General features: G+C 32.5%; 1 protein-coding gene across 1 annotated transcript in view; it reads left to right on the forward strand.

Moving 5' to 3' along the window:
- The first annotated feature begins 1620 nt into the window (after positions 1–1620).
- Positions 1621–24663, forward strand: part of LOC134280367 (uncharacterized) — a 46670-nt gene continuing 23627 nt past the window's right edge. Inside the window, exons 1-13 of the mRNA XM_062762774.1 lie at positions 1621–1648; positions 2589–2734; positions 3755–3956; positions 4124–4228; positions 6070–6142; positions 11699–11880; positions 17381–17428; positions 20888–20935; positions 21359–21589; positions 21670–21726; positions 21993–22025; positions 22519–22569; positions 23807–23860. Coding sequence (XP_062618758.1) covers positions 1621–1648; positions 2589–2734; positions 3755–3956; positions 4124–4228; positions 6070–6142; positions 11699–11880; positions 17381–17428; positions 20888–20935; positions 21359–21589; positions 21670–21726; positions 21993–22025; positions 22519–22569; positions 23807–23860 — 1258 coding nt within the window. The remainder of the gene's footprint in view (positions 1649–2588; positions 2735–3754; positions 3957–4123; positions 4229–6069; positions 6143–11698; positions 11881–17380; positions 17429–20887; positions 20936–21358; positions 21590–21669; positions 21727–21992; positions 22026–22518; positions 22570–23806; positions 23861–24663) is intronic.

The raw sequence follows: 24663 nt of genomic DNA on the forward strand, positions 1-24663 counted from the left end.
GGGCCCTTGAAAGTTTTTCTTTAATATCTCAAAAAGTATTGAGAATTTATAATACGTCAAATAAGCAAAGCAGTTCAAAATGTCAAGCTTTATCTAATGAGATTGTCAAAATACGTCCGGGGACGTCACCTCCGGTCAAACCGGAAGTAGTCAAAAATTGCATATTTTTGTTGTTCTTGACAGGTTTTTGGATATCATATGTCACTGGAAGCATAAATCTTAATTTTCTGTCCGTTGACGGTACTTCCGGTCAAACCGGAAATTGCCAAAATGGCTTGATTTTGCAAAAATGAACATAGATTTGGAGGATTAAACCATTTTTCAACTTCATTACTCTATTTTTTTCAAATGAAAGTTACTTTCGGTCAAACTGGACGGAAGACCTACTCGTTGCTTTGCAACGAGCTCGGCTCTAGTTAATAATATTATTATGGAAAATAATCATAATAATTTTAAATTGCTGATTTATATCTTTCAAAATTTAATTTTGGTCACTATTTTTAATCGTATAATAAAATTTTCAAAAAATTGAAGAAAAATGTCAAATTTTAATTTTTTTTCCTTTTCACAGTTATCTGGATAAAGCAGCGCCTTCATCACATTCTCTTAATTTTTGTTTTGATGCAGTCGTGACGTCATCGATCAACGTTATTGAAATCCTATGAAAAAAATCAATAATTGAACACTGATAAAAATGAGAATGCTTTTCTAATGATTATTACTCCAGTATGCTTTTCTGTGATTTTTTTTGGGTACTTTTTCTATTTATTTTTTCTTGAAATAGATATAGATCTTCTAGTTAAAGAAATTTTCTCTTTCTGAATGTTATTACCCAAGTGTGAAGAGTTATCGTTCTGTGTAAAAATATGCATGATACGAAAAAAATAAAAATTTGGAGTTCTGTTCAATTTTTAAAGTTTCATATTATAATTAAATACATTGACCAAAATTAAATTTTTAAAGATATCAAAAAGCAATTTTAAATTGTTCTGAATTCCTTTTTTTTCCAAAAAATATTATTAAAAACTTTTTAGTCCTTTTACGAATCATTTCATATATATACGGTGTATTAGTCTAGTAGAGCTTGTTCTACACGAGTGAGATAGAGCAAATGCACTCATAGCAGAAGCAGTTGCGTCTATAGTCCTATGAACGCAGTTGATGGCTACATGTTCATAGTGGGAGAGAGCAGTGGATATGCAAATACAGACATATGTAGGAAAAATCTTTAAAAATCAACTTTTCAAGAATAGCAAAGCCATATATAGTCATAATAATAGGAAATCTAAGGCTAAATTGATCAGTAGCAGATAACGATGAAAACTATGAAATAAATATTAATTCTTAACCAGCATGCGCTTTTTGCGGGTATAATATACCAAAACTGTATAAAAAAAGCCGTAAATTACTAGTTTAAACAATCCACTAAAGCTTATTTAAAAATACCCCTTTTTGTCAGTGCCGTAACCATATAAAACTGATTTGCTATGTAGGTATTTTGAAACGTGAAATTTGTAAATGCAAATATATAAATTTTTTCACGTATGTCTTATTTCCATGAAAAAAATTATTGTTTAATTCCTGCTTCCTCAATTGTTGTGATACATGTGTAGTTAAATCATGGCATACTGCCATAGAGTGGCAATGAGTATTGCAACAAAACTTGGTTGCCAAAAAAAAAAATGAAATCTAACCGCCTGGTCCCCAATCACCAAATAGTTCTTAACAGTTTGGACAATGTTCTTTTTAAATTTGTTGTCTATGGATTTTTGATAAGTATGGTAAGTTGTCAAATATTTCCCACTCTTAAAAACCATACCCTGTTTCTCAATATGTCTACCTTACGAACTGTCTTAGAACCATCTTTGTTTTATCCCAAGATATAACTTAAGACATACAAAATGACTAGATGTATTCTGACACTTTTGCAATTGTCAATGAATTTTTGAATGCTGTTTTTCTCAAATATTATGGTGAATCCCTGCAAAAAAAAAAATTATTTTTCTAACATTATTTAGCATACTAGGTAAAAATATCTTTATTGACTTCATTGGAAAAAATTGTATGTACAGTGTAATTGTATTTATTTCAAAGTTTTTTCTTCTTTTAAATTATAGAACATTAAACCTTTTCGCAATGCTCTAATTTAAGAACAAGATGTGTTTGTGAAACACTGATGTCCCCATAAATGCAAATTGATATGTACTGATATCCAAAGTAAGGTCTTTTTACAAGAATTACAATTGTGAAAATATGAAAGTGCTATCACCACCATTTCAAAAGTTATGGTCAAGAATAAGTTCTTTAAAGGTACTTCAAACTCCAAGGTCAAAGGGTCAAAATTGTTGGTTTCATAAGAAAGATGTATTGTTTCAAGGATTACATATGTGAAGTATGATGAATCCTAGCCCTTACTCTTCCAAAGTTATAGCCAAAGTTAAAATATTTAAAAGTAGGTCAAACTCAAAGTTCAAGGTCAAAGTTTCAAAGTTTGTGATTTCAAATGAAATATAATTGCTAGGGAAACTGAGAAAGGATAATGAAAATGACATTTGGCTCATACATATATTCTTCATTTTTATTATTAGGAAGAAGTGCTACAGATGGCAAGGTCTGGTTTCTATTTTTTAATCTACTGAGGATCGAGTCACAACAGAGTATGACTTCAATTACTTTGGATAAATTTTGGATGTTTGGGATTTTACTCTCGATATGGACAATCGAGCACCAGTCCGTAAGTTTTTATAATTAAGAATCAAAATATTAAATACATGTACTTCTAATGCAACAGGGTTAGGGTTAGGGTTAACCCTAACCCTTCTAATGCAACAGCGATCTATTTTTAGCATTTCACACTGTTTTTACACGTGCTTCTGTGTAAAAATAAGCATATAAAGGTATCGTTTTAAATACCTTAAAATTAAGAGCAAGTGGTCAGGAAAGAAATAGCAAAGTTTTGAAAATTTAACGCAAAGACTTTTCGGACATAGGTCCCCCCTTAAATGGTCACATTGAAATTTTTACCAACAAAAATAATTTCAAATTACTTCACAAAGTCAATTATATGATCTTTCTGCACTTAAAAATTGTTATTTTCCTAGTGTTGAAATTTCAAAAGGCATAAAAGCATTGGAAAGTGATGTCAATTTTCTGAAAATTAGCAGAGTGATTAAAATTATCTTTTATATTCAGAAAATAATTTTTAAAAAATGGAGATATGTATTATGAATGTTTAGATGTTACTAAAATATGCTAATTTAAAGCTAAAATTAAGTTTTTTTTTCAAGGACTTAATATTAATTGCCAAAGATGTTGATGGAATTCAATGACTGACCAGCATAAAACATTTCACAGCACCAAAAGTAGTAATTCAAATTTTACAATACAAAATACTTTTAGAGAGGCAAAACTAATTCTTTTCCTTCTTAATAAACCTTCTGCCACATTGAGAACATAGTCCCTCACTAAATGTATTTGGTATGGAATTTAATCATGAGATATAGTTTGATTAGGATGATAGAATGCAAATTCATTGTAAAAACTAAAACTTTATCTGAAATTATTTAAATATCTGAAGGAGCACACCTCGTTAACAAAAGCTTAATAGAGTTAAACATATATTTAATCACAATTTTGTTGCATTTTTTTCCAGATTTCTGACATATGTTTTAAAGGAGTTATACTCAGTATTTCATTTATATATCACTTAGTAAAATCATATAGTTACAATTGTTAATGCATTGCTTTTAAACAGATGGTCTTGCCCAATTCTAGTCTGGCCTTTAATTCTGTGGAAAACTGTCCTGGAAACAAAACAGCCGTACAGGATGCCTCACAGAGACTCAACTGTTCTTATGGTGTTTTTGTCAGCAAAAACGAGTACCACTGTGTGCCAATCTGGGATTTTAGTCATCTTGTAGAGTTTTGCCTCGATCAAAGTGGGTTAATACAATCTGGTAAGCCTTCGATAGAAAATTATATTTTCAACCTACGACTGCTAACTGATCATATCCAAATTCGGAATGCCTTAACCTGTTTTCTTCATTGCATGTAAATGGAAACAAACTATATCTAAGAATTTTTAATTTTTTACAATTGTACTCCTTTGTATTCAATTTTTTAGGAGTTTGCATGGTGTTGGATGGAAATGGTCTCAAATCTCGTCCATGTTCTGAGTTTATAAAAGGATGTCCAAATGTTTCATATCCTTCAGAAGAAATGTATAAGTGTATGTATGACTTTTTGTATAAATTTTTCAAGCAAACTTTGTTCCCTATACCTTACATGAAGTCTCCATAGCAACCCTGAATGATAAAAAATCATAACAAAACATCAATAGTGTATGAATAATTTAGGTAATGATCTACTCACCTTCTTACCGTCAACTGGTACTGTCGCTGCAACTCGGACGAAAACGGCAAATGACAGACACCTAATGTTTTATCATATTAACATTTTTAATTTTTTATACTATTCATTTACTAACGTTTGGTAGTTTCCCGTTTTGATCCCTTTTCTGTAGATAAAATTAAGAACCCGGAGGGTCTTTTAGGTTTCCTCTGCGTCCGTCCGTCCGTCTGTCAGTCTGTCCTACTTGGTATTCTTCATTTCTTAAAATTTTTTAAACGCTTGTAGATATTGAGCTGAATTTTGATTTTCAAAAAATTCAATAACATACACTTGCATTATACGAGGGGTGATCAACAAGTTCGCGAACTATCTCTATATCTACAAAATCACCATCCAGATTAGATTCAAAAATATTTTAATATTTGAACACTGATATAATTATTAAATGACTAAGATATTGTTTACTTTAGATTTTAAACATTTAGATATGATAAAAAGGAGGCACCACTCTCTATCCACCTTGAATAGAAGTCTCTCCCGAGACAGAAGATTTGTGTTTTAATTGCCTTCATGCTTAGTTTTGGAAAAGATATCAAATTCTTATATGCCCATTCTGTTGCTGAGATTTGACCATTTCTGACAAAGGAACTGTTCTTGTCATAAAAATTAACTTACATGGAAAGAAATATAAAACTGAGAAAAATCTTTCAACTTTTGTGACAAGACGCTACGGAAGGGGTCACATGACCGCCAATATCACGTGATTTGCGCATGCTCAGAACGGTGGTTGATATGCTATAAAATTGGAAAGGATTAATTTAAAATATAATTAACATTGAAACCAAATATTGTTTCTTTTATGGAAGTTATTTAATTAGTTCGCGAACTTTTTGATCACCCCTCGTTTAAACATGAGAGCCCTGCCCTATCAAAAGAGTCCCTGACCCAGGGGCCTTGAAATTCACAAATCTCAAGGACGCATTCTTCCTCCTCATAACTATGTACTACATATTTCATTGGTTTAATACCAAGGCACCGAAAAGAAGAATTTTAAAAAAATATATGTATTTTCACGATACCTGGTATAATCTATATATCCTCGCCCTTGCACTAGAACCCCTTACCCTAGGGCAATGAGATTCACAATTTTGAAAGATGCATCCCTACTTTATACATTACCCTCATTTTATTTTGACCCCTTTCGCCCTTTTCACAAGTTGGTGAATTATAAACGGAGCAAATTCAAAGAACACAATATTTTTTCTTAAAAAGAAATGGAAATTGGCGAATGTAAACGTACTGTGAAACATTTCGAAAAGTTGATCAAAGTCTGGGGTTGCAATGACGGTAATCATAGTAATTTACATAAGTCATATTGCCAAGCAATCTATCAAAGTCATACCTCTTACGGTTCCCGAGATAATGAGTGTGACATGCGGAAAGGTGGGCAGACAGAAAATCATAGGGAAAAAGTTTTCCCTACATGATCACTGCTCTGCAGACGACCCAATAAGTTTTTTTAAAATTTTTTTTACTTATATTGATATACTTTGGAATTTTAATCAGAATCTTTCATTACGTAAAGTTTTCGCAATCAATGAAAATATTTTTTGAAGAGTTAATTGTGAATCCTATTAAATTATATGCAAAAAATATTATGATGTTTCTTATATGATTGTTATGGTGCGATTTTTAAAATATTTATCTTATCTTTAAAAGTTCCAGCCTGTACACGGATTAACAGATATCACAAATGTTATCTTGAGGATGCAAATTGTCAAATGTCCACTAGGTAATATATGCTGTAAATTGTTTTAATTCCACGGTGTTAAAATTTCACGATATCTCAAAAAGTACAATATACGAGGGTTTTAATTTCACGCCACAAGAAATTTATTCAAAATTTTCTATAAGCAATTTAACATTATTGAAAACTAATAATAACATTCACGATGGGTTTAATTTCGCGGAAAATTAATAAATCGCGAACATAGCGAAATTAAAACCATCGTGAATATTTGCCAATCTACAGTATGCATCTGACCTTTTTAGCTCACCTGAGCCGAAAGCTCAAGTGAGCTTTCTGATCAAAATTTGTTCGTTGTCTGTCGTCGTCATCGTCGTAAACTTTTTCTTTTTTTTAAACACATTGTCATCTTCTTCTCAAGAACCACTGGGCCAATTTTTACCAAACTTGCCACAAAGTTTCCTTTGTTGAATGGAATTAAAGTTTGCTCAAATGAAGGGTCACATCCTCTTCCAAGGCGAGATAATTATGAATTAGTAGAAAATTAATGGCATTTAAAAAAATCGTGTTCTTAAGAACCACTGCGCCAACAAAGATGAAACTCATGTGGAATCATTCTTAGGCAGTGTATATTCATTTTTTTCCCAAATCATGACCCCTGATGGTATTGTGAGAGAACAGTGGCCGATCAAAATTTTACATAGGAGTATAGAGGGAAAATCTTTTAAAAAATCTTCTCAAGAACCACTAGGTTAGAAAAGATGAAACTCATGAGAGATCATCCTCATGTAGTGTTGATTCAAGTTTGTTCAAACATGACCCCCGGGGATAGGGTGGGGCCACAATGGCCGATCAAAGTTTTACATAGAAGTATATAGGGAAAATCTGTAAAAATCTTTTTCTCAAGAACCCCTGGGCCAGAAAAAATGAAACTCATGTGGTATTATCCTCATGTAGTTTAGATTCACATTTGTTCAAATCATGACCCCTGGGTGTAGGGTTGGGCCACAATGGCCGATCAAAGATTTACATAGAAATATATAGGAACAATCTTTAAAAATCTTCTTCTGAAGATCCTCAGGGATAGCAAAGATAAAACTCATGTGAAATCATCCTCAGGTAGTATAGATTAAAGTTTGTTCAAATCATGATCCCAAGGGGTAGGTTGGGGCCACGATGACCGATCAAAGTCTTACATTGGAGTAAATAGGGAAATTCTCAAAAACCTTCTTCTAAAGAACAACTTGGCCAGGAAAGAAGAAACTGTGTCTAATCATCCTCATGTAGAGTAGAGTCAAGTTTGTTCAAATCATGACCCCAAGGAATAGGGTGGGGCCACAATGGCCGATCAAAGTTTTACATAGGAGTAAATAGGGAAAATCTTTAAAATCTTCTTCACAAGAACCACTTGGCTAGGAAAGATGAAGCTCATATGTGAAGTCGTCCTCATGTGGTGTAGATTCTAGCGTGTTCAAATCATAACCCCCTGAACAGGGATAGGGATAGGGTGGGGCCGCAATGGGGAATCCAAGTTCTACATTAAGATAAATTTAAAAATCTTCTTCTCAAGAATAGCAAAGCCGTGATTAGTCAACTAGTATTTTTATGGAAGCATTTTCGGGTAGTTTAGAATTAAAGAGGGTGTTGCAGTTCTTTTGTTATTTATCCTAAATGTGTAGCAGATTAAAAGAGAAATCTTTATGTTGCAGAAACTCATATTAATTTTTTTCGAATGCATCAATAAATACAGCACAATGAAAAAAAAATTTGAAAGCTGCGTATTGACTTTTGCCATTAAATGATGTAAAAATTAGTTTCACGGCAAAATATTTAAGACTTTCCGTTTTTTGAATAGGGAATCCCCATTGTTTCGAAAAGTACCTCCTTGAAACAAAATAATTTTGATATATGCACAGAGGCCGGAATTTTCTTCAAAACTGCCATTTCCAATTTTTGTTTCAAAGAGGCACATTTTTGAAAAACGCAAAAATTGAATAAAATTATTCTCCAAACGAATTGCAAAATGTGTACATTAAATAACGCAGAAAAATTATCGACCGAAATGGTCTAGTGGATATGCTATTTGGTTTCCAAATGGTACTTTAACCAGAAAATGGGTTCGAATCCTGGAGTGGATCATTTTTGTAATTTTTTTTTCTTATTTGTTTCCTAAAGTAATGGTAGTGCACTGAAATTACATATTCCTCTATCTAGCTGTATCTATATTTAGATACGACGAGGGTATTTAAATGTCAATCTCGATATATAGGGAATAATCACGAGTTTCTGCAACATCTTCTTTGTTTAAATCATAACCCCCAAGTGTAGGATGGGGCCCCAATGGTGGATGAAAATTTTACATAGAAAAATCCCAAGAACAGAAAAGCTATGTTTAGTCATATTGACATGTTGTAAGCATCCTCATGTATTGAAGATATAAATTTATTCAAATCCTGGCTCTCAAGGGGTAGGGAATGAAACAATGAGGAATCAAATTCAAATAATTAGGAAGTTGTATATAGGAAAAATGTTGTTTTTTTTAATTATGCTCTATTAATACGAAGGCATTCTCAAGTAGAAATAAAATTCAACCCCCCCTTTCAGTAAACTTTTCGGATCTGATCTGATTTTTGCTTTCTATCCGATTTGCTCAGGTGAGCGATGTGGCCCCTAGGCCTCTTGTTTTTTAAAATATTATTATGGTAATTCAGGCAAGGAATCAAAACATTACATTCATAATTCAATTAAATTAAATCATGATATCAATTTGGGATAGTTTTAAAAAAGTTCACATAGCTATTACAGTTATATGATTATCACAGTTATCATTATCACAGATATATAATGATCTCAGAACCAGGTCTTTTCACACCAAATAAACATATTTTTAATTAATGTTCATGAAAGCATATATAAAACTTGCTTACTTCCAATAGGGTTCTAAGATGTTACAAGGTCATAATATATTACTAAGCTAAAATATTGTGGCCCAGCCCTACCCCAATGGGGGTTGTGATTTTAATAAACTTGAATCAACACTACTTGAGGATGATTCCATATAAATACATGTATGATAAATTATGGCTTTGTTATTCTTGAGAAGAAGATTTTTAAAGAATTATCCTATATATTTCTGTGTAAAACTTTGGTCGGCCATTTTGGCCCTGTCCTTCCCCTGGATGCTTCCATGTAAATATAATCAATCATGGCTTTGTTATTCTTGAGAAGTAGATTTTAAAAGAATTTTCCTATATATTTCTATGTAAAACTTTGGTTGGCCATTGTTGCCCCGCCCAACCCCCTGGGATCATGATTTGAACAAACTTGAATCTACATTACTTGAGGATGCTTCCATATTAATATAATCAATCATGGCTTTGTTATTTTTGAGAAAAGATTTTAAAAGAATTTTCCAATATATTTCTATGTAAAATTTTGGTCGGCCATTGTGGCCCCGCCAAACCCCGGAGGTCAGGATTTGCACAAAATTGAATCTACACTACCTGAGGATACTTCCATATAAATATGATCAAGCATGGCTTTGTTTTTCTTGAGAAGAAGATTTTCAAAGAATATTCCTAAATATTTCTATGTAAAACTTTGGTCGGCCATTGTGGCCCCACTCTTCCCCCGGCCCGTGAGGATCCGGGTAAGAATAGGTCCTCAGTACTCCCTTGCTTGTCGTAAGAGGCGACTAAATGGGGCGGTCCTTCGGATGAGACTGTATAAACCGAGGCCCCGTGTCACAGCAGGTGTGGCACGACAAAGATCCCTCACTGCTCAAAGGCAATAAGTGCCGAGCATAGGCCCAAATTTGCAACCCTTCACCGGCAATGGTGACGTCTCCATATCAGTGAAATATTCTGGAGAGGGACGTTAAACAGTAAACAATCAATCAATCAATCAATCAATCCCCCGGGGGTTATGTTTTGAACATACTAGAATTTACATTACCTGAGGATGTTTCCTCATAAGTTTCATCTTTCCTGGCACATTGGTTCTTGAGAAGATTTTTTTTAACATACCACCAAATTTTCTTTAATTCCCAATTATCTCCCCTTGAATTTGGGCATGGTCCTTCATTTGAACAAACTTGAACCCCCTTTACCCAAGGATGCTTTGTGGCAAGTAAGGTTGACATTGGCCCAGCGGTTCTTGAGAAGAAGTCGAAAATGTGAAAAGTTTACAGACAGACGGACGGAGAGACAGCTAGAAGGACGGACGCCGGACAAAATGTGATTAGAAAAGCTCGCTTGAGCCCCCGGAGCTAAAAATTGAAAATAACGACATTTTCCTAGCCTGAATAAATTAGAATTACATGTATATGAACAAAATTCAAATTTTCCTTTTTTATACAAAATATTTCTTTTATATTGTATAATTTACTCATAAAATATATGTAAGACTTCAAAGTGTGATGGTGACGCCAAACCCCGATGGTCTGCGCCGAACCCCGATGGTTTGTTGTTATCAAGGACGCCAAAGTCCAATCGCCACGCCAATGTCCGATGGCTCGTTTCCTACGAGACACGTTGAGCTAAAGTGCGATGGTCTGACACGCCAAATTCCAATGGTTCAGAGGAACAATCGACGTTTATGACCTCACAACAATTTGACGTCAATCCGTGACGCCCTTTTCATGCATTCAAATACCATCATTTACGAATTTATCCTTGCATACGTTTTAATTTATTTTGCGTATTCCTTACATGTTTCAGATATATTAATCCTCGCACACAACTCGACTGCTTTGGGTCAGTCCTTTTAAATTGCTTTGATATGGAGTTAGTGCTCACACACTAGTCAAGTTATTCGAGTTAGTTTCGCACCAACCACTGATCTAGATATCCATGTAGCTGTTAGGTCTACTCTCTTTTCTACCGATTGTGGTTAGTTTTGCAACTAACCGAGAGATAAAGATTAATTTTTGCATAATGATGAATGTAAATACTTATTGAAAACCTTGGCATGGTGTGGCTTTGAAGTTTGGCGCATTAGCACTATGACATCATAAACGTTAATTGTTTCTCCACTCCATCTGACTTTGGCGTGTCAGACGGTGAGACCATCGGGGATTGGCGCAAACCATCGGACTTTGGAGTCCCATCGCACTTTGGAGTCCTACATGTATATAAATACTTTCTTCCTTCCTTTATTCGAATTTGACAGGAAATTTAAAACTAGATCTTTTAGCTATAGTTTTTACTTCCAATGTTAAAGAGTTGCAGTTTGAAATGGCATGATGATAAAATTTGAAATTTGTCGACGATAATTTTCAGTGCCAAATACAAATATTTCTCAACTTTAATCATATGCATAACATAAACTTACATAATTTTAACAGATACAAAATACTTAGCCCCACCATATGAGGAAAGTTTCTTAATCTTTAGAAAAAGCTGAAGTGATAATGGGAAAACGCCTAATAAAACACAAAATCAAAAAAAAAGCTCACAATTTTAAATGATTTTTTTTCTAGAACCAATTTAAATTGTCTATTTCTCTTCTAGTCAGATTAGATAGGAAAATCTTAATGATGAGAAAGGTTTAAAATACCTACAATAATACTTGTAGGTGGATGATATTAAATCTTTTTTTCAGGCAACCTGTTACGAATATACAAGACGGAAATTCCACATTTGATATGGATTCAACAACTTCGCAGGATATCTTTTTACAAGTGTTTTTGCCTCTTCTAGTTTTAGCATTGTTAGCAGCAATAGTGTTTTCGATATATTTAATATGCAACAGAAAAGGCAACCCAACACAGGTCGGATCGGAAGGTGATATTTTTCGTTTTATTTTATTTCTCAACACGATTTAAAATAATCATTGAGACAGAATGTTATAATGCGCCAGGATAAATAGATCTAGGGCGTATATTGTTTTTTTCATGTCTGTATGTGTGTTTGTTTGTTTGTTTGTCTCGAACTTAAACCTTCACCATAACTTTTGAATCATGAAAGATAAAGACTTCGTATTTGGTATGCATACTTCACGCAACTAGGTTAAGGGCTACCCAAAGGTAGATCAGTGTATGCAGAGCCTCGGGAATTCGATTATGACGTCTCGGTGAACTTGTACAAATGAATCTCGGCGAATAAATAATTATTTTCTTTTTCATATACTCTTATATACTTTGATTTCTCATGATTATTGTAAATATTAATCAATGTGTAACTTATCTTGTCATTATAACACTATTCGAAAGTAAAGTCAAAGCCAACTTGATCTTCCTGTACTAACAGATATGACGTCAAAGGCTAATTTGACACGCAGTTTCTCTGTACTTGAGACGCAGATAAAGCTATTAGTGGAATTGAAAATATGACAATTAAATCTAAATAAGCATGATCTGACTATAATTGATTCATATTTTTGAATGCATTAATCAATAGTTTACAGCGTTACTTAATTGATAACCATTAGGTCTCTTATAAAGCCGCAGTCATGCACTTTTATACAGAAACGTACTACAATCACATGTACAACCCCTCCAAAATCTCAAAAGTTCAACGATATCCGCTTCATTATAAAATATAATATTTTATACACATGTAGCTACTGTCCCTACTATTTGAAAAGTGCTGTTATATTTTTCCGTAGTTTTACATTCCTTCAATGCGTATAGTGTAAATGCACATACATGTAGTTTATCAAAAGTCGGCTTTTATATAATTCCTGAGCAGGGAGAAGTTGCTCCCAGCTCTTTTCGAGTTAATAAATTTGTCTTAAAGAAAACAAAATCAATCAAAATCAATTTCATAGTGAAAAAGTATCCATGTATCGTTAAACTTTTACGATCTTTGTATCCGTACATATTTTTTTCTAATTTTAAATTTGTCACGTGACAAACAGCTGAAGTACGTTAAGTCGCTTTGGCCAATTTCGGTTGAGATCCCATACATACATATGCATTAGAAAAGTTCCCATTAAATGAAAACTCATGTTTAAAAAAAAAATTAACATTATATTGATTTTTTCGGAATATTTTAAGGCTTATTTCCCATGGGCAGCCTTAACCTAGCTGCGCACTAATTAAGGGCTGTCAAATGACATGAATGTCAATGACCTTGTGACCTTAACTTGACCTTTATGTTAAAAATAGCTTTTTCTGCAAACTTTAACCTTCGCTTTAACTTTTGAACCATGAAAGATGGAGACCTCATATTTGGTATGCATACTCCACAATGACCTTGTTAGTTTTAGTTAAGTTATTATACCCTCTTCTAGTTGATGCTGATCCAAACAATTTTTAGGTCACCTGAGTCACTCATTTTATTGCCATACAGGCATGTAGTATCATTTTTATCATCCAGAAAAATTATTTCACACTTAATTGAAAAAATGTTCACCCTACTCCCCAATACTCCCTGTCTGTTTTATGATAGGAATTATAATTTTAGGCATCAAGTAAATTTTAGAACAATGTCTACACATTCACCTAACACATATTAGAAAAATGAAGATATATTGAAAGACTTTTAAAGAATTGATTTTTATGCGCTCGTATCGATAGATCCCGGGCGTATATTGTTTTTGTCCCGTCTGTTTGTCTGCTTATCTGTTTGTCTGTTTGTCTGTCTGTCTGTTGTCAACTTTAACCTTCGCCAAAACTTTTGAATCATAAAAGATAGAGACTTCATATTTGGTATGAATATTCCACTAATTAAGTTGTTCTTTCAAATGACATCAAGGTCAATGACCTTGTGACCTTGACTGTGACCTATATGCTAAAAATAGCTTTTTCAACTGTTTGTCATAACTTTTGAACCATAAAAGATAGGGACTTCATATTTAGTTTGCATACTCCACTAATTAAGTTCTTTCAAACAACACCAAGGTCAATGACCTTGTAATCTTGACTGTGACCTATATGCTAAAAAAAGATTTTTCCACTTTTTGTCATAACGTTTGAACCATAGGAGATGGGGACTTCATATTTAGTACGCATACTCCACTAATTAAGCTCTTTCAAACAAAACCAAGGTAAATGACCTTGTGATCTTGAACTTGACTGTGACCTATATACTAAAAATAGCTTTTTCGAACGTTGTTGACGCCGGGCGCATAGTGTTTCACAAACAAATCTTGTTTTAAAATATATTTTGATCAACATCACAAAATTTATATAACTGGCCCAAACTGGCAGATGATGAAATAAGCAATTAAATGTTCTACTTTTCTGTTTGTAAGCATTATGTGTCCAGTGGTAAGGACTAAGGAGCCTATTCGGATAGCATAAAAAAAGAAGATACAAATGTTAATAATTGATTTATCAAATTTTTTTTTATTTCCTTCTCCTTCGGGACTTTTTAGCTCACCTGAGCCGAAGGCTCAAGTGAGCTTTTCTGATCAAAATTTGTCCGTTGTCTGTCGTCGTTGTCGTTGTCGTTGTTGTCGTCGTAAACTTTTCACATTTTCATCTTCTTCTCAAGAACCACTGGGCCAATTTCAACCAAACTTGCCACAAAGTATCCTTTGGTGACGGGGATTCAAGTTTGTTCAAATGAAGGGCCATGCCCTCTTCCAAGGGGAGATTATCATGAATTTGTCAAAAAATTAATGGCGTTTAAAAAAAAAAATTCTTGTCAAGAACCGCTGGGCCAGAAGACACTAAACTCATGTGGAAGCATCCTCAGGTAGTGTAGATTCAATTTTGTTCAAATCATGATCCTCAGGGCAAGGGTGGGGCCAACATGGCCGACCCAAGTTTTACATTGGAATATATAAGAAAATTCTTAAAAAATCTTCTTCTCCAGAACCACTTGTCCAGGAAAGATGAAACTAATGTGGATCATCCTCAGGTAGTGTAAATTCAAATTTGTTCAAATCATGACCCCAGGGCCTAGGGTGGGGCCAATATGGCCAAACCACTTTTTACATAGGGATATATAGGGAAACCTTTTAAAATCTTTTTATGTACTTCAAAGCTATGATAAATAATATTTATATGGAATCATCCTCAGGTAGTGTAAATTCTAGTTTGTTCAAATGATGAACGCCGGGGGGGGGGGGGGGGTTCAATTCAAACCCAATGTGCTCAGGTGAGCGCTGTGGCCCCTGGGCCTCTTGTTTATTCTCTTGTTCATAACTAAACCTAAGCATAAAAAATGCTGGCCTTATAATGAAGAAAGGGGCCTCTTTCAAAATAGATAATTTCAGGGCCGCTGGGTCAGGGGTACCAGGGGGGTACTTTGACTAAAAATAAATTAATGCTTTGAAATCTGCCCTTTGATAAGCAATGGTGCCTCTTTCAAAATTTGTGAATATCATGGCTTTTGGATTAAAACAGGAACCAAATACAATCGCTGGAAAGTTGTTACATGATACTCAGGTGACCTATAAGGCCCGTGGGCCTCTTGTTGTTAATACTAATACTGATGCAAGTTTGATGGAAGTACTTATTTGCTATTGCATATCAGGAAAATACATCTCATTTTCATTTTATTGTTAAATGTTTTAATATACTCAAAAATTAGATTTTCTTTGAACTACTATACCATACCAGTACATTAATAGTTTACTAAACTAAATAAAAATCCTTCAAAGGTATATAGCAGGTTCAGATAAACTATCTTTAACACCACTTTTTTTTACTCCTCATTGAAATAGAAACAGCAGTGAAGTGCAAAACAGAATATTTGATATGCTATGTAAATTAGACATACATACTTAAGAACTCCAAGGAACATTTAGAAAATTCCAATTTGAAAAAAAATTATTAAAATAATAACATAAAAATGTACGTTTATTCTATTCCATGATACAGTATCTAGGTTAAATCTGAATTGTTTATCATTATGCTTCTTCAAAAGATATGGAACTCGTAAATTTACTTAGTAAACATTGTCATTTGCAAAACTATGTTATTGAAAAAATTCTGATCACACACACACAAGAACTTTAAATTTCATATTGAGAAAAGGTCTGTTTCTGATTCACGATATCTCTGAAGTATATGGAGATGAATACTTCCAACAGTTTGTTGGAATTTCGATTGGTGCTGATTTTACCCCGTTATTAACAGCTTTATTTCTGTATTAATAATGTATTCATAATACAAAAAAATCGGGTTCTGTGTTTGTTTGCTCCTCGTTTGTTTTGTTCTTGTATATCTTTTATTATCTTAATTATTGTTTATAATCTTCTGGTTTAATCTAATCTGTTAACTTTTTTCGACCTTATTACACTAAATAATTAACATCACAAACGGTAAAACGAGAAAATATAGCGCACTACTAATCTTAGCGTCTTTGGCGCAAGTGCTCTTGAGCGCTAAAATAAATATTGCACTAACATATTACTAAATTTTTATCTTTTTTCAAAGCAATTACGTGCACTTCAGTGCATGTAAACAGGCACGGGCGATTACCATTATAACGTATTCTGTACAAGTCATGTTATGTCATAGGGTTGTTGTACTCGCACTGCTATAATATATTTATATATTAGTACTGCCAAGTTATATATTTATAAAATATTATTTGTTGTTACACGGGATATATCATTAACACCTTCAACGTTGGACTTCTCGGCGTATTAATCATTTAATGCCTTGAAGTGAACAATACAATCAAGCATGGCGATCGACCATGCAAACAATACCTGATTATACTTAACAATTATCCAAGTAACTTTCCTTAGATGCATGCATGATTTTAATAAGAAGAAATACGTTCGCGCCAAATTTTCTCGTTTTACAGTATACATAGTAATCATAAATGTTGTGGACCGTAAAAACTCGCATTAACGATAAATAACGTGATATATATTTATAGATCGTCTTAAAAGACCGACATGTATTGGAACGAAAAGAAAAGAAAAAGAAATTATTCCAAATTATAAGGGTCCAGTTCTTATGTTTTTAATGTCTTTCTGGACTTTCCCAGCAAGATTTTTACTTGTTCTTTCTTAGATCCCGAATCTCTGCAACTGGAAACGTCGCTTTCGACAACCCCGATCTTTACGTACTTTACTTTAAATTCATTAGGGACGCAGCAGCCCACTTCTACACGGTAATGCAATCCATGTTATCTGGTCTTTACCATTTTTTCACTTCCTTAGTATTATTTTTATAATTATTATTATATTGTTATTCATAAATATTTTCACACGTTTTTCATCTAATTGATGTTTCCCTCATAATGTTGTAAATACGTTTGCGTGTTCATATTTGTTGTAATGTTGAATTTTAATCTCCTGTTCGGAGGAAGTAAAAAAAAAATAGTGAACGAATGTATAAACTGATGAATTGTACTTTTTACTGATCTTTGTTAACAGAGGAAGGAATACATTTGCTCCCAACGAACGAACATTCTGGAAATTTAGGTAACGTGAGTTCTTAATTACCTTACTGTAAAGATCTAGTAAATGACTTTATGCTTTCTTTTTGGCGTTCAATTCATCATGATGTCATATTAAATGTACACCGTTAAATTATGTAGAAATGAATGTTTGTTTTTCCTAGAATTAGATTTCTAGTGGTGTTAAAGATATTCCTGATAAATATATTTAATTCGATTTTTTCACATAGATGACAGGGTTCAAAGGCAATCTGAATATTTTCTTTCTATGAAAAGGAAATGGTTTTCTAAAAGATAAACTGGATTTCTGGATTTAAAAAAAATGAAATTAGCCGATTAGAATTTTTTTTCATTGTTTTAGGTTATAAATACTTGGTACTTTGTAGGCGATTAATTTGTAAATCTTGTAATAATGTATACAACCTAGATTATCAGGCTATAGTTATAAAAGGTCAAACAAGGAATCCATTTCTCAGCTATGGTGAATCAGATGGTGTCTTCCGTTCACTAGATCATGACCTTTAAGCAAAAAATAGGAAAACATATGATAACATTTGCAAATACAATGAGATTTTTCAAAAGAATTTAACAAGTTTTTCAAAGAGAGGCATGAGAGTGGCAAAACTTTAGTTGAGCATTAAATTGAAAGGAAAATATATAGTAAAATAATAAATAATCGAGATGTTAATGTATCATGCAAAGCGTACATAGATACGTATAAACAACCAAGATTTATCTATTTTTTTTACTATACACTGTAGACTTATGAAACAAAGAAAAACAGAATACACAGCGCGGGAGTCTTTTCTAAGTAGCTTATTTCATTCTTTATTATTTTATATTAAGGGGCATAGAAACATACTTGTGAAAGTGCAAGAATATGTCAACCAAGGGCGTCAAGGAATCCGTGAAAAGTTTCCAAATGAAATTTGTTTTTTATTTTCGTGTATAAATGCTATAGGAATACATGAGTCAAGACATTATACAGAACATTTGAGAAAGGTTTAACTTCAAATCTGTGTCTGAGCCTTTTTAAGGCCCTTTATTGAGAAATAACGATGCATCAATAACATTTTTCAGCTAATTAAAGTTGAACACTACAAAATATGCTTATTTTCAAATCATGTTTATATACAGATAAGCTTGGGACAACAAGGACTCTTGAGGATGACGTCAAGAAGAAAGGTAAAATTAAATTACATTTTCCTAGATAAAGTTGAAGCCAGATACCTGCCATTCTATGCACTATATTGATCATACATGTACAGTTAATTGCTTCGCTTCTAGTTTGTTCAGTTGTACCAGTTGAGGGTTTCAGATACTGCGAAGGAATGACCTGATAAATGTTTTTTGGAGCACGTTAAAATTTTTGGTGCAGTTTATGATGTAGGTCTTCTTTCCAAGTAACTATATATATACGGGGACGTTCAATAAATAATGTCATTGGAGCTCGGAAAGAAGCAAAAGACGCTTTTCAATGAATAAGTCTTCATGATTTTACTTATTAATTTCTTTTGATTAAAAAAGATGTCCGTGAAATTTTTTATCTCATTTCTAATTGTTTTTAGAACTCCTTTTTGGGTATGACCCTTAGTATACAGGAAAATGGCAAATCCAATGATTTCCTGGACTTGTTTCTTCTTTCTGAAAAGTGTTTTTTTCAAGTTTGGAAATAGAAACAAGTCTAAAGGTCACAGATCTGGCGAATATTTTTTATGTGAAAAAAAAAATATTAACTTTCTTTTTATCCCGAAAACCCCTTTACTCTTCAGGGGTACGGGTTTTGACGCCGTCAAAAAAGAAATTTAATGTAGTGAATTCCTGAATCATAGCTCCTTCCTCTTATAAGTCTTTCGATTTTTTGGGGCATGAAATTGCTTTCTAGACTCCTCTAGAAATCAAAAATTGAACAATAGTACCACTAATATTTACGAAAATTGCATATTAATCTGTCTTTTTGCTCTTGCATACCTTTGCTCTTGTCAGACCATTGCTGTTTTTATCAAGCACATCTTACTGGAAATTTTGTATTTAGTGTTTAAGCAATAGATTCATGTTCCATTATCTGTTTGAATATGTAACAAACGTGGATAACTATTACTGATAATTCAAAATAATTGTTAAGACATTCCTACACGCTGTCGTTTTCACTCATTTTTTTTAAAATAAAGGGTGATATTTGAATACCAAGCTTTTTTACCGTCAAAGCTTCTTAGAAATATTGTAAACTACTCCCGATATGATTGATATCAAATTTGCTATGTGTCTTCAGTCAGTCATACATCATCAAATATTATTTGTTGAAATTGGGCAAATAGTACATAAGTTGTTATAATTTTTGTTGACAAGGACGGTACCCATTTTTGATGCCCATTATATAATTTTTTATCATTGAAATCAACTTGCTTATTTGTCTATAAAACAGGCATTGGTTGCTGTAAATGTCAGATATTTCAGTAAAAATTTAATTGGGATTTTTAACACGTTTTACAGCAGCTTTAATGAAGCTTTTATTTTCACTCTAGTTTTCTGATTCTTTACCATTCATTTATAATGCAGTGTCTCGAAAAGCCCTTGTTTCCCAGCTTCTCACGATGAAACTATGTGATGAAAAGTGGTCACATAAACTGTTATCAATTCATTTAAGATTCAATAATAAGAGAAAGTCCAGCTTAATGTCATATGATTTCTATGTTGTATGTCATCGAGTTAATGACATTATTTATTGAACGTCTCTCGTATGATGACCAAACTTGATACATCTAAGGATGCATATTACCAGTCTTGCTTCGGATGCTGTATCTGGCCTAAATAATTCGGATAAGTGAACAGATTAATGATTTGGTGCAATTCTCATTTCCAAGTAACGATTGGCGACTAGTTAGAAGTTTTTGGATAGGTCTATTTCCAAGTAACTGCAAGCCCCATGAGATCAGAATTGCACAAACGTGGGATGTAAACTTGTAGAATGTTTGTTAATTGTGTGCCTCTGGCTTACTGAAAGACAGCATTCGTTGAGGTGAGATCTGTAATCTCTGATTACCTATGTTTTGAAATAGTCAGGAAAAAATATGAATATTGTTTGGGTACATCAATAAAAGGAAAATAGGGATAAAATAAGAAATTGGGATCAGAAAACCTATTGCTTGGTTGATTGAATGTTGTTTTTTATCTCATTCGATAATTGTTCACTTATACATGTATAGATAAAATGTTTTGAGACACCCTGCTTACTTAACGTTCTATACTGCCTATGCAATGCAAAATGTATGTAGATACAGCTGTATATAAAACCGACTTTTATCTTTTTAACGATTAGCTTTACATTTAAAAAAAATCATCATACACAATGCCAAAGTCTTTATTGAAAAAAGTAACTTTTTGTAACATACATTTTATTGAAGACTCTTCTTTAAAAAAACATTATTTATGTCCAATCTCCAGTTACTAAATTAATAAACGTTTTAAAATCATTTATTTATAGATAAGCCTGGGACAACAAAAACTTTAGGGGATGACTTCAAGGAGAAAGGTAAGTTTAAATTAAAATTATTTAATTCTTGTTTTAACGCTGTATTTGATTGGATGAAAAAATTTGCTTTATATCGTATAAAATGGGTTGCCTACGTCACAATGACTTGCGTCAAAAACGTATCAATCCGCCTGACGTTACATTTAAATTTTGTACAAATTGAAATCATTTTGTTAGAACAATCATCTTTTTCTTCCATCAAATGAATGAAAATTAAATTATAAGCAATGGATTTGATCGCTACCCATTTTATACGGTATAAACTGGGTTGGAACAGTTTACGCTTTTTTATAAACTGCTTAGTAAACAAGCAGTTGTATGTTTTGAATTCACAAAAATGAAATTTTAAAAGCTTTTGAAGAATTGTTTTTGCTATACTGAGTATCACTTAATATTGCGTTTTAATTAATTGGCTTATTTAAGTTAAGGACGACGAGTTTCAAAAAAGGTTTAAGAGACATATTCAGGAAGGATATGAAGAAGTTTGCCCAATATCTCAAATTATCATAGTTGGAGAGAATGGGGTCGGGAAGACGACTCTACTGTATCGACTACAAGGAAGAACAGAGGAAGAAATAGAAAAAATAACATCAACTCGTGGTGTAGAATTCCATGTCAGAAAGGATAGCTTCATCGTAAACGCTGGAAATCTTGGTACGTTTTCGGCAAAGTAGCGTTTTAAAGAAATGTAATCTTATGATTATTATATGTCACTCAGTTTTATTTTATTTCAGAGATAAATCAAGAGGGAATAAGCGGCTTGACAATAGATCCAGACACACTGATTAACGGTACATATGAGGTCACAAAACAAAGTATAAAAATAATGAAAGAATGTTTAAAGATTGCAAGAAACTAAAAATGCAAATTTGCCTCGAGATAAACATTACACCTTTTGAAATATGCAAGTAAGCATATTCAAGCTATAAATTTATTATAAACTATTCTATCTGCACTTTGGATGATATCTTGTTTTGTACATATGATCATACTTTTAGCTGCATCTTCAAAGGATATAATGTGTGCATAGAATAATTGTTAAAAAATTCATTTCCAGAACTTCTGTCAGAGAAGCCAGAAAGCAAACAAGGTAAACATGAAAGTTAATTAAATATTTTTAGGGATGAGGCAATTTTTTATGGTTCGTGAATTTAGCTCCTTGTTTGGTAATTTATTTATTTTATAAGTGACTAAAATGATTAAATTTAAAACCACAGTATTGTGAGAAAAAATAGTAATAATGCGGAAAAAACAGTTGGGTATTTCCAATATAAAGCTAATACGTCATTTTGTGGTATCTGTAAGAATTGTGTGTTTTGTATGATGTCAAAGTTACCCGTACAAATTAGGCTCCGTTCCTTTTTTTTGGTAATCTTAACTGTGCTGCGTACTCAAGTTTCAATAAAAACCATCCAAATCAAAATAATCGTAAAAAGAAAAAAAATCCCAAAGGAAAACGGATTCACTTAAAGAATGCTAAAAATTTCTAAGAGATGTGTCACATTTTTAGAGATGACATATCTATAAAGCTAAGCTAACTGACTGTTTGTTGTTGTGACCAATTTATTAATTTCTATTTATAGAATCACATGCAAAACAGGCTAAAAATGAACAATCCGAAGAAAAGAAGCAAGGTATGTATATGTAAGATAAATGTTTAGCAAAGCAGTATAATTATATTCTTTAGGATACATACATGTACTCGTATATAATCATCGTCAACAGTTATAAATAATAATATACATAATGAATCATTAAGGCCTGAGAATAGGCAGTAGAACCCCAAAGAATTTAAAGAAAATTGCGAATACAATAATGTAAAAGATAGAAATAATGAACAATGAATGAATTTATCAAATCTCTAACCAGTACAAATATATAAAAAGGAAACCTAGATCCCTTGGAAATTTCAAAGGTAGGATCAGGTGCCTTGAAGGATTAAGTGTCCCTTGTTAATCGAATCACATTTATTAATCAGGTTGATGGATTTTTTTTTGACAATTCAGTATCAAGACAAAGGGCTAACAATTGGTATAAAAGAAGCCAAAATACAACTTAATAATTAGTTATATTTCCTAACAATGGCATTATAACGAACATAAAATTTACGAAATGCCGACTTTATAAAGCGTTTGGTAAAATTCCTGTTACATCAAGTTATCAGAGGGTAGTATGCCTCGATTTACATTTAAAAGTTGATCAAACTCAAAGCAAGCTTTTAAATTACGGATAATTATTTTAAAAAAATTGGGAGACAAACATCATAAGCAGTGATAATAAATTTTAACTACCAAAATAAGGATAAAAAGTTGGAAAAACTGGCCATTTCGTTTGTCCTACAATTTAGATGCCACGTTGCCTGTCGATAAAGTTCTTAATATATGTAAATTTTCATGAAAACTTAATTGGAAGCCTATCACCAGGCGGTTTTTTTATAAGCCTATTTAGTATTAATTCTATATTCTTATTTGAAAAGAGTTTTTTTGATAAGTGAAAGAAAACCCTTTATAACCATGTGATTCTCTTCTACATCAAAAAATGTATTTTGATCATTCTAGCTCTTGAGTCTTGTAAACAGTCTATGTATATAAATGATCTTTATACATAAATTACATTTCATGTACATGTATAAACAAATTGTAATTTATTTCAATTTCTTTGAAATGATAATCATACATGTATAGTGTAGACGTATTTTTTTCACAGTGTCATAATTCCGCGGAATCTCAATTTCTGTTTAATCCGCAGGTAGCTAGATTGTCACTACATGCTTTTCATTTATATTAAGTATGCTTGGACAAATTTCCGCGAAATATCTTTGACCATATACATAGCTTAATCTATTACTTATCACTTTTACTTATTATTTAGAATCACCTACGGATAAAAGTGTGAAAGAGACAGTACCAGGTGGTGAGAAAAAAGGTAAATTTCCAATTTTAACATCTTCAGGACAAAAATAATTTGAAAACAGTGTATTTTTATGTAAAAGTCTTATCACACAGAAGACTGCAACGTCACGTGCATTAAAAGCTGTCCTCTCGATTCTTAATTTTAAGAATGCAGTTTTCATACGTGTACATGAAAGTATTTATGAGATAAACGTATGTTTTATCCTTGTGTAGGTACTTTCTGGTTTTGACATGATCCCTCCGCGTCGCTTCAAGATTCAAAGAACTACGAACGATAGTATTGTTCTCCCGCCTACCTTCTCAAAGTTTACATATTCGAATGATTTTCAACATTTTTATAGATATTTACATGAATTTTCATAAAACGTTACTTATTTGGGATACCAAAGAGAGATAACTCTATAATTTTAGTAAAACTTGTGTTTTTCACTATAGAAATCAACGGAAAACGGAAAATATTTTTAAACATCCCCCCCCGTGAAACCAAAAATCCTTTTTACAGATGATATGGAATTAGGAATATGCCAATTGAAAGCTTTTTGTGTTTCATGGGGGAATATATGTTTATAGACGAAAAAACGAAAAAAAATGCTGATTTTTTCAACAATTTTAAAGCGATTTACAACTAAATAACTGTATTTAAAAAAAATATATATGTTTTATTTATTTGCGTAAAACATAAGAAAGAGATGAGATACATTTTATCCTATTTTAGACTATTTAAAAATATGGTGATTCTTGAAAGTTCGATTTCACTAGAAAATATCGTCTTCCCCCTTTTTTCAAGAGCTGAAATTAAGGATAATTTACTTTCTG

The sequence above is a fragment of the Saccostrea cucullata genome, unplaced genomic scaffold (genome assembly GCF_032062105.1).
Source record: "Saccostrea cucullata isolate Sc308-1 unplaced genomic scaffold, CSIRO_AGI_Scuc_v1 ctg794, whole genome shotgun sequence".
NCBI lineage: Eukaryota > Metazoa > Mollusca > Bivalvia > Ostreida > Ostreidae > Saccostrea > Saccostrea cuccullata.